This window comes from Nothoprocta perdicaria, unplaced genomic scaffold (assembly GCF_003342845.1).
Source record: "Nothoprocta perdicaria isolate Ctin4 unplaced genomic scaffold, notPer1 scaffold_110, whole genome shotgun sequence".
In the NCBI taxonomy this organism is placed as follows: domain Eukaryota; kingdom Metazoa; phylum Chordata; class Aves; order Tinamiformes; family Tinamidae; genus Nothoprocta; species Nothoprocta perdicaria.
The window spans coordinates 1,212,279-1,223,868 of record NW_020454206.1 but is presented as its reverse complement, the minus strand read 5'-3'; the positions used below and the strand labels follow the sequence as shown (position 1 = coordinate 1,223,868).

Here is an 11,590-nt window from a genome sequence, read left to right as displayed (position 1 = left end):
RGGACTCGAGGCCAAACTGTGAATCTATGAAAGTGATTGTGAGAAGCAGTTCTTGCAGAAGCAGGAGAATACATTCACTGATGCAGGGTATCATCTCTCCTAGCCATGTGTCTATATGCTGTCTTGCCCCTTCTTAAGGAGCACACAGTAAACAGAAGTACTGCCTGTTCTGCAGCCTGTAGTTACTGAATGCTGTCCCTGCTCATAGCTGTAACTACACTGGAAAATGTTCTAATCATTGCAAGAAACCTCACTGAGAGTAATAAAAGAGTACTAGAAGGGGAATGAATAATAACAACTGTATGCAAAGGAGTTATAACTATGTAGAGCGTGAGTTTTCCACCTGCAACCTGAGTGCATGATTCTCGGTACTCATCTGCAGAGCTCTGGCAGCCCTTCCCTCTTTCCAAAGGTGAAAATGCCAAGCAATAGTTGGTGTTTAAAAGTACAATTATCAGCAAATAATTAAATGTTCTTTCAGCTTGATGTATTTGCCTTCATAAAAGGACTGCTAGCATTTTCTTAGCCTTGATAAGTGGGTACCTGGCCTTAGGCTGATCTAGGAGTGACCTTTAAGAGGTTGCCAGGTTATGCAAGAAAACTCTTCAGTTCTCTCTGCACCCACTTCTTCCTTTTAATGTTGAGTGTGAAACTGAAATATGACTATAAGCCAGGGAAAACATATTTGTCTGTACTCAGCAGATACTCTTAATATTCTAGGGCGAGAATGGTATAGTAAGAAGGCAATGAGGCCTTGGTGTGGTTGTAGGGGGCTTTTTGTTTGTTTGTTTGTTTGTTTTTTGAATTGTTTTTGTTTTGCTAAAGTACTGTCATTGCTTGTCATCAGTTGTTCTATAATAGAAAGGTGTGCTGAGGATTGACAGCTTGGATTGTGCCTGGATGGGACTCCCACAAACTTATTTTCTAACTTGCAGGCTCACACTTTTGGCTGGGGTGGTGGGAGATGATATGATTAACTTAGACAAGGTATCTTCTGTACCCTGGCAGTAGGTAGTGCCTGTGTTCAGCTCTGACAAAGATGTGATGAAGTGTCTGCATCCTCGGAGCATCTCTTGAGCCAGCTAAGAGTGTGCTGGATTCTCTTGCTACTCCAGAGATTTCCAGAGTCTGACAACTGAGCTCTAGCTGTATAGTCATGGTCAATGTTAAGTGCTGGGAGGTCACCTCAGGGGGGAAAAAAAAATGTGATTTAGAGGAGGAGATATTTCCTGGAGGGAATCTGGCCTAGTGACCTTGTGCCCTCCCCAGACTGCTCCTGGGGTATGAGCCACTATGCGGCATATTTGAATAGTGCATTGCTTCCCAGTAAAGATGAATTTCCTCAGGAGGGAAAATATTTGCTGTTCTGATGATTAGTTAGAAAGGAACCTCCAAAGTGTGCCAATGTGCTGGTATGTAACGTGTGTCAGAGCAGTATATTGATGAGTGCATTCCTCTCAAAGAAGCTGAACCTCCCAAGCGTTGTTATATAAAAAGAAGAGAAGGGCTTCTGAGTTGCTTTGTCTGCATTTATTTTACTTAAAATGCTCAGCAATGCAAATGGCAGTAATCACAGAAATGACACATTGATAATCTGAATTAGAARAATTAGGAGATTAAAAGCGAGCTGCTTAAGTGCTTTCTCTTGAAAGATCTCCCATGTGTTAAAACACTTATTTCATGGCAAAGCTTCTGTAGGAAAGGGAGGAATTGAATTCTGCAATGCATAGTCTGGAGCAGGTCTGCTATTAACCCACACGAGAATAGACAGTACATTCCTTTGAGGGGTCATCCTTCTCCACCACGTCGTAATTGCAGCTTTCCTTGTTGAAAACTACTTTGCATCTCTCTTTGTCGAAACCAACAGGAGTATGAAAGCTGTTGGCAAAGAAGCAGCAAATGTTAAAATGAGAGCAAACATTCAATCATTTAGTAGTTCAGTGACTATTCCTTGAAGGACTGCTGAGTGAGATATCTCTGAAATTGCAGCTAAGAGTAGGGAGCTATCTATGCTAAGTGCTACTCTCATAGCTATATGGCTGGGTGTCAGCTGGTGTCTGCAGTGGCCTGTGTAGATGGACCAGTTCACTTGGAACTAGAATAGGGATTTCAGGCACAGCACTTTGGTATGACATAAAACATGCTGGAGCCATGTTCATCTCTTCTCTATTAATTTTTTGCTGCTGTAATTTGCTTAGTTGGAGTGTGGTTTCTGTTTCCTGACAGGAGAAGTATTGCCTGAGCAAAGGCAGTGACCAGAATCAAGTCATTTTTGCTCTTTCCTAAGATGCCATGAAAGAAAAGGTGAATTAAATGGCTCGGAACAGAGTCCTTGTCACTCTATGGTCTCCATGTTTGGTGGAGGAAACCTCCTGAAGTGATTCTGATCGTTTTAGGCCCTCATGAAGGACCTTAGTTAAGCATGTGGTAGTACAAATTCCTTCTCACTCCCAATTTCCCTGCCAAGGAAAGACTTAACTACAGTGTGAGAAGACTTGGCAGGTGGCTTGAAGATAAAGCCAAGTATCAGTAGGAAGTGTCTAGAAGGGCCTGACCATTCCAAGGAGGTAGGAAGTGAGGAAAGAAAAAAACACATCCAGGTGATAAGGAACCATATGTGACTTGTCTCAGCTTTGTGAGACAGRTGTGGAAAGGCTATTGTAGGAGCCTGTTATTCTCAACAGATGTCCACCCACAGTCATCCTATTGGCAATGGTCCCCCTGAGAAACTCAAACTTACAGGCTGCAGCAACGTATCGCATCTTGACTGCAGCTACATCTGAAGCAATTTTCTGTCCTTTCTATTTCTCCAAAGGGGTATAATTTTCCATCCAGGATACAACCTGTGCAGGAGAGCAGCACAACAAAAGTTATTTATCTATATCTCCACAAAAAGGCTGAAAATTTTTTAAATAACTGCGAGACTCCTGGAAATTCTCTGTACTGTTTCCTATAAAGGAGAAATCAATTTTCTCTCTTGACTGCTGTCCAAATGACTTTGAGAGCCTGAACCTATTTCCTCTTCATTTCTTAGAGACAATGTCAGCATGACAATCCAGAGCAGCAACAAAAAATCAAAGGCTGCTGCTACCTGCTGTCACACTGTCTTTGGCATCACCCTTAACTCCACTAGCACCTTTACGTGCTGGACAACAGCACTAATACTGCCACAGTTACACCCAGGAAGAGTTGGTGCTGAAACCTTCTATTCAGGTCTTTCTGACATCTCCCTCCTTAAAGTTTCAGACCCATCCTGCAGTTGCCCAAAGAGCCAATACAGAACTTTGCCTGTTCTTACCTTTGGCAGATTCCCCTGCAGTGTTCGTCTTCGTAAAACAGTAGGCATCGCCCAGTGCCACTATGATGCCCATTGCAAGAAGGAAAGCCAAAAAGCCCTTCTGTAACAGAGACACAGAGCCCTCTGCATGAGTTCAATGACACTTAGACTACATTTGTTTTGAAAAACACGTGGGAGCATTGTAGAAGGGACCTCCTAGATATTTCATTGCATTGATGACTTTTTCCTTAGATGAGAAGGCAAAAAATGCTATAACATAAATGCGTTTTCAGCATCACTTTATGTTAAGGCTATTGTTTCTTGAAATTGTGAGTGATTAAAAGCAGCAGTGAAAGTCTTTTGTTCTAGAAACAGCTCTGCTGCCTACATTGCATGACTTGCTTCATGAACATCAAAAGATAGTGAAAGGTCCAGAAACTTATGGACATGGTGGGGGACAGGGTGAATTCCCTTTCTCTGCTGTGGAAATGCTTGCTGCCTTGAATTTTATGCGTTGAGGGGATCCTGACCTTCCAGGGAGGATCTCCCTTATCTGGGATAGTAATTGCTGTATGTTAGATGCCCTGAGCTTGCTAAGCTTGAAAATGGCCTTCCTCCAAACTGGCTCAGCACAGGCCAGAGGTCTTAGTGCTGTCACTCATGCCTTTCCTGCAGCAGCTGGAATCCTGCTCTTTGCTGCCCTGGATTGCTTTCCGTGAGCATTTTATCCTAATGTTTGTCCTTATCTTGCTATTACTAAATGTGCCAGTCAGATGAGCTTGGAYATGTTCTCTCTAAAGCGCAGTTCCAGCACAGAAAGAGAAGGGGAGGTTGTTGGTGTGATTTGTGACTGAGCTGGCCTTATGCTGGACCAACTGCAGGATATATTGGCTGAATAAGTCAGAAAAAAGCCCACATGCAGAGGATATCAAGATAGTAAGAAAGCACTGCAGAAACAATATCTATAAGAAAAAAAGGGAAGAGATTATTGCTGTTACACTAATGCCGAGGAATCTTAGTTAAACATCAAGGTTTTGCTCTAGATTATTTACTAACAAAGCACTTTAAGAAGTGTCTTTTGCTTCAGATAGTTCACTGCCTTAGAAAGTGCATGTCATCAGCCATCTTGCAGAACAAAATCTTCCAGACTGGACTGAATAGCCTATGAAAGTGAATGTGAAATGTCATACCAGATCACCTTGTCCAGCTACAATTTGTCCCATTCAGTATAGCCAAGCCCTCAGGAAAGTGTAAGTAGAGAAATAACTCCGTGATAATTATTCCACTTATTTACAAATCTTGTTACACAAACAACCGTTTCCTTTGTAAAACTTAGGCCATTCCTGAGGTTATCAAAGGTAGTATTCCATGTCTTGTGTTGGGATAATGTGGACATAAATTACAAAGGAATTATTTTATAAAGGAAGCTTTTCTAAGAAAAGGCAAACAGCGGATAGAGGACCCAGCAATATATTTGTACAGCTTCTTGCAAACAATTCCAAAACAAAGAACGAAGTTCACCAGCAGCTTCATAAATGTCTCTATTCTTTGCATCTTCTAGCAGTTTTTTAAAATTAAGAATAGTTACATTGAATAAATGTGTAATTGCATGACTCTCTTACATAACATTCTTTTGTAGTTTTAACACAAATAGCTTTTAAAGATATAAAATGGTGACTTACCATTATATAACGTGTGAATTCCAGAGTGCTCAATGTCTCTGGATGAACTCTGCAGTACAGTCTGCAAGCAGATTTTCTGCGTTGCCTTTATATTGAGGAGAAARGAATGTTGTTATATATTGAGCAAGTCAGGTCTATAAAAACAGCTTGCTCAGCTGAAAGGAAGTTATGTTGAAATTTCTGAGGAAATCACTGAAATTTGGYGGTTGGTAACAAGAAAGTGTTTGAAACATTCTCTTTCGAATGTCTGAACACTGAGCAAGCAAAGAGTTGAACTAGGAATTCTCTGTTGCTTATAGAGAGCCTTATAATTTCACTCTATATAATATGGAGAGAGTCTTATAATTGCTCTCTATATAATACGGAGAACCTATAAGCCTTATGATTAGATTAAACACAATTTAAATGAAATAAAGGACTGGCAGGCTTTCAAGGTAAGCTTACCCAGACAGCTGTAGGCAGTGTTATATGGTTGGTATGTTGACTTATTAGTCCTGGGATTTTTAGCTTTGGTAGGAATGCTGATCTTTTCTTCTTTCAGTGGGCTCGGATGTGCCTAGAGAGGGAAAGTAGGAGCTGACAGATCTTTTGCCAGATCTTTGATGGATACTCGTGTTTAATGCTACGATGTGTACTGTAAGGTAATCGGATGTTATTGGTCATTATCGGTATCAAATCTTCTTAATGTTCCAATTGTAGTCAAAGCTGGAGCGCTTTACAACACTGCACTTTTCCGCAACTAAAAGAAGTAATTCCTCCCAAATCCAACATCTGTTTGTCTTCTGGGACTTCTCAGGCTTTGAGTTTGGGACGTTATATGGTGGCTCCCAATAACAGTAGATTCCACTATTCTATGTCTACATTGTTGTTTAAAGATAGGAAGTTTTTCTATTTAGTCACCTTTAAAACATGGATTGTATAAGCACAATTTACTTCTCACTCAWTGGCCTGACATGCAATCATTATTTGATGTGTTAAGCATCAGTTGCAAACTCARTCAGCAACAATTTTATATTTTATCTTGCACCACTTGATATAGGTGTTTCACACAAGTGCAGGGAAAGTACAGACCGTACACACCCCTCTAAGAGTTCCTCCAGTTCTACAGATGTCCCTAACACCTACTGTGTTCAGGCTTTCGTATATTAGATCACCACAAGCTCGAGAGGCAATTTTCTTTTTTCTTTTTTTCCAGAGCCAGTTCAAAGCAAGACTATTTTGTGCCTTCAAAACAGCTGTTAGACAGAAAAGCTTACYCTTTTGCCAACAGGTTCTTGATAACCATGCTAGAGCCCTGCCTGCTGTGCTCTTATGTGTCTCCTGGTAGGCCGGCATTGCTTTCAGTGCCTTTTACCCTCCTGTTTCAGGATAGGCAGATTTTCCTCTAAAAGGATTGTTCCATCAGCCTCTTTAAAGCCCCAGGTCTGGTTCCATCTCCAAGGAGAGCATGGTGAGCCTCTGACCAACTTGGCCTTTTCTAATTGTTTTCAATACTTTCCTCACAGCTGGATTGTCTAAGCATACAGCCTTTAAGGCCTCCTGTATCTGAATGGAAGAGTTTACTGATGATGAGGAAACACTTTTTAGACTTTGTTGTATGATGATCACTAAGAATTTCATTGTTAGAGGTTATTTGCTTTCCCAGCTGAATACTACTATACCYGCCAGGTCTCTTGCAGTTCCTCCTGAAGCATTTTCTCTGAAGTATTGACATATGTAGAAATTCCTGAAAGGTCTTTTTGTCTGGACATCATAGTATTCTGTTTAGTAATTACCTTCCTGGAATGTTCCTACTGATATTTTTCATGTTTCTGCACTTTGTTTCCCAAACAAAGGTGTAGCTATTTCATCATCAAATGCAGGGGATGAACCTATCCTTTTCACCTGAAAATACCTCTCCAGTTTAGACAGGAAAAAAATGCAGATGGGTTGAGATGAGGTAACTTGGGACTCTGCGGGACTCTGTCTTCCTTCTGGAACACAACAACTGGGCGGATAGTGTGAACAAGGAATTGGTTTAGGGGCTTGTATTATACCAGATCCTAGTGCAGAGATTAAAGGAGAAGGAGATCTGAAGACGAACTTGATAATGTAACAGTTACAATGCCAAAATTCAAAATCTTCAAAATCCAAAGCTTAAAAAATAAATAAAGGTGGGTTTGGGGAAGGGGCAATCATTAGGAATTTTTTTTAATCTGTGCAATTCACATTTTCTAGTTTCTTTTCACAGTYGAAGACTGCAAATGGGATATTTGAGTTCAAAAGTCACTCCATGTCTTTAGGGGAAATGCCAGTGCCACAGCAACATACTTTTTAATGCAAGAGCTTTCTGTATTTAAGACAAAACTAGCCAGAGAGAGAGAGAGACAGACAGACAGAGACAGAGAATTAAACCCAGTATGTCTTCCATGTGAACACATTGGTTRGTTTTGATTTGGAGCACAAATGTCACCCAAGCAGGCTCTTTGCAAGTGCAGATGTGGGAGTCTCAGCAAGGCAAAATGCAGAGATCATAACAGAGATGATATTAAAATAGAAATAGTGGTTTTTCTTTCTGAAAGACATGGGGCCTCAATTATCACAATGCCATGTGACTTTTTAGTGTCAGTATCTGAGGTCTATCTGTGAGCTACTGTGTTCATAAAAGCTGTGTGTCATCCTTTCAAGACATAATATTCAGGAGAAGCCTGGAATATCCTCATGTGGAACAAAAGGATCTCCTGAATATCAATCTTTACAAATACTGGATGACAAAGGGTTATTTTCGGAAGCAACCATTAGTCTGTGGTTAAAACTATTTGAACTGTTATGTACCTATAAACKTAAATATATACTTTGCTTTAGACCTGTATGTAGTTTCATTGTCCACAGTAGAGCCACTCCTTGTTCTCAAGCACATGGTTGGCAGACAGCTTGGCTGGGTCACGCTTAAAGCACAAGCTGGGAGTCATCCTGTTCCTGATTACTTTATTAGCTATGATATATCAATTGCTATAGACGGTGTACTTCTTGACCGCCTTATAAATGAGAGAAGACAGCATTGTTTTACTAGTCCTGTGAGTTTACCGTTTCAAAGTTTTGCTAGCTAGTGGAGGAGAAAAACATGGGACTAATTCAGGGTCTTCCCCTTCTTTYGTCCCCGCTAACCTTGATTTTAATATTGACTTGATCTATGGTTTTGTATGGCTCTGTTAAGTACATCAGCAATTATGTCTTTCAGACCTTATTGCATGTCTGTGAAGGACCAGAGAACCCATAGACTGAGCCCAATACTTGTCTTTTGCCATTCTCCACACCCCAGGCATCCCTACCATACTCCACAGGGAACCAGTTGCAGGGTAGTCCTCATCCTTTAAGACTCCTGGGAGACTCCTGGAGCCAACAAAATCAAGCTTTTTTTTTTTTTTTTTTTTTTTAAATTTATTCTTCTTTCTTCTAAGAACCTGAAATGAGTTTGTATTGAATTGAAAACAAAATCTGTCATTCAGCCATCTTTATTTATTTATTTTTTTTTCTGGTGGCATAACAACGATCTTCCAGTTGTTTCATCTAGCTCAGTGCAAGACAACAAGATCTTTTAAAYGGTGTTATGTAATTATAGTCTACTTATTTTTTAACACACAGATCATGATTAACTTTTTCTGTAAGAAAGGTGAACTGATTTTGAATCCCTTGAGAGGGACTCACTAATAGGCAAGCGGTTGTWTTATCATTTCTATCTGCAGCAAAAAGGTTATTAATACCACAGAGAGAAGGAAAAAAAAACTCAAACCTTTAAAGTTTAAAAAAAAAAAAAAAAAAAGTCTGAATGAGATACTGTGCAGACCTGCCTCACAAACAAGCCACTGTGAAGAGGAAAGAATGTTTCAGTGGTTCTTCTCCGGTTTCTTTAGGGCAAGAATTTAATCATGTGTAATGATTCCTCATTCTCTTTGCCTTGAGGAAAAATAAATTGGACTGTCAGTAATAAGCTTACCCAAGAAAACATACTAGCTTGTCTTTTTATTGTACTTTGAATATTTCTTTTGTTTGCATCCTGTTCTAATATTATAAAAGCATATTTGCTTTGTGTCACCTATCAAGAAACCTGGCTATGGTATTCTCTTTAATTTTTTTCCGTGTAAACATTTGAGAGTTTACCAAGTGCTGTGTCTTAAGTTTTTGATAATTCCTCATCTGTAAAGCACCAGGAAGCAGCATTTCTGCCAAAATTTACCCAGAGATAAAGACAACAAATAATTTTGTGTAGGTGGCAATATGGCATCTCATTATCTGGGATTACCAAAAAGACAAATTATATTTTAATTTCTATTTAGTTTATTATCAAAAGCCTACATCTATTGCCTTCCTTGAAAGCTGGCTGTATTTATGGGGAGGTTTTCTGGATTTAAAAATCTCCTGCTTGGTTTGAGAGTAGTCAGAATCCATTCCAAAAGAAAATATTTATGTTTAACTCTGCAAAAGTGGTGCAGAACAAGTAAGCTGTGTTTACATGTACCAAGTGTGTTYCAAATAATTTTCAAACTTGTATAGTTTTGGCTTTAGCCTTCATCTGAAAATCCTGTGCAGTCTCATGGGCTTTCTGAGGTTAACGGGGATGTCACTGAGGACAAGGACTCCTGGAAGAAATATTGGTCCACTTGTGCAACAGTATAAATAGCAGATTTCCTCCTTTACTTTGTTAATACTTCTTGTGCTGATGTTCACAGATATTTTCCTGTGAACACAAAGAATTAGCTTTGTGGTTAAGTTGGTAATTGAGGAGTACTACTATACTCTTTGGACTACTATAGTTTTGGGTCTGGAAAGCAGCCCAAACATCTGTTGTACCTATCCTACCTCCTTTTCTCCCCATCCTATGCCTTGGTTTCTGAAGGAAGAAAGTTTGGGACCTAAGCTGGGACAAAGCCATCTAGATTGCCAGGGCCCAGAATCCCTCCATGTGCCAGTTGCTCAATCTCAATGGAGTTAGTTCCAATCCTGCACTAAGGAAGCAAACTACAGATACATATTTACATCAGTATACCCAACTGAGTTAGAAAATCTTGGTCAGCTGCAAATTCAGGCAAAATGCCATGTCTACATGTAAGCGAACCTTCAGCACTTCTGCTTCCAGTTTAAATGCTGGCGTACTATTACCAACCAGGGGATTCATGGATCCACAGCAGTCTGGAGTACTGAATTTTTTAGATAACAACTAACAAACAGCTTTTGCATGTGCAGTTCCTTTTCCACCATCAAACATGGCTAGAGAAGGTAGACTGAAGTTGGACCTATAAAAGACTCACAAAGGTTTGTTATTCCTCATATTGGTGTAGCTATAGCATCCTGTTGTGCAGTGCTAGTTTTCTTCCTCCAGAAACTGAAGGGGTACCCAGAWGAAAGCACCAACTGCAGCATGTGCCATGTTGCACATGAAAGTTTCCTTCAAATCCTGTGTCTCCTATACTCTGGCCCACAACTGTAAATGCCAGGAACCTTCCAGCAACCTTCTGACTATCTGATTCCACCTGGAACAACTCACTGCAGCCTCCAGAGCCCCATCAAGACACCTCTGACTCCTCTCGTACTGCTACAAATGTATAAAGCCAAGCATGTATGGGACTGATGGAGCTGTATCCTTGTGCTAAGCAGGAAAGATGAGCTGTCCCACAGACTGCTCTGGGACATTGCTGCTCTGAGGTGTCCTAGATAATCTGAGAGATGCTGACAGAGATCCCAGTGCCACACACKAGTAGGGGAGAGGGAGCTTGGTGCCTAATCTGAAACATATCTGAAGCAGTGTGGAAATGGGAAAAATAATTTTCATGACTCGATGTTTCAGGCCATGCCACAGAGCTTGGGTCTGGCTGTAATAGTGACAACAGACAGCTCAGCTCTATATCATCTGACATATTCTGTTTCTTACCATGCAAATCGGTCCCGGGTGATATATGGGTTTATTGATAGCCTTGCATCCTGTATACATCTGGGCTGAATGTGCAGCAAGAGAGTTTTCCCCTTATCATCTTTCTAACCAGAAGACATTTTAAGGCATTTTATGGCTGGATTGTTTTCTGGGAGCCTGAGGCTGACAGTTAAGCTGGGATTTCTAGAAAGGAGATTTTTGTTGTGCCATTTGTAACTCTGCTCAGAGATGGGTTTATTTATCACAAATAGACAATTTCCCCATAGGAAATTTTCTGGTTCTTTGTTGTTGCTCTCGTGTGTGTGTGTGTGCGTTTTCGTAAAGAAAGCGAATTTGCAAGACGTGCCCTMAGCCTGGAACCACTTCAGGTAAAGCCCTACGTTTTTCAGCATCACTAGGCACAGAACATAAAATCCTCATATTCTAATATATGCAATCCTATACCTGTTGAGAAACCCGCTGTATTATCAACAAAGAATCTGCGGGATTAAACCCAACATTTCAGACAACACGAAAACTAAACTAAGGGCAGTTTTCTGGGTTTCTAAGTGTTGCAAGGGAAGGAAACACAGCATTATCTTTAGATTAATTCTACCTGCCTGGCCTTTTACACTCAGGTTACTGTTATTAAACTGGCCAGGGCAAACGCCTTTTGTTGTTGGCGGTGGTTGGTTTGGTTTATTTTGTTGACTCTGGTCTATGAGTGTAACTACTCAGGCTCTC

The 11,590-nt window shown here is 40.4% G+C and overlaps 1 protein-coding gene across 1 annotated transcript; it reads right to left on the bottom strand.

Annotated features, from left to right (window-relative positions):
• Window positions 1–1,544: 1,544 nt before the first annotated feature.
• On the bottom strand, window positions 1,545–5,061 carry LOC112957194 (beta-microseminoprotein-like). Its single transcript, XM_026050782.1, has 4 exons — window positions 4,960–5,061; window positions 3,299–3,398; window positions 2,741–2,843; window positions 1,545–1,878 (listed from the first exon to the last, which is right to left on the bottom strand). Exons 1-4 carry the CDS (start codon window positions 4,960–4,962, stop codon window positions 1,749–1,751), a joined length of 336 nt encoding a protein of 111 aa, XP_025906567.1. The 5' UTR covers window positions 4,963–5,061; the 3' UTR covers window positions 1,545–1,748.
• Window positions 5,062–11,590: the final 6,529 nt, after the last annotated feature.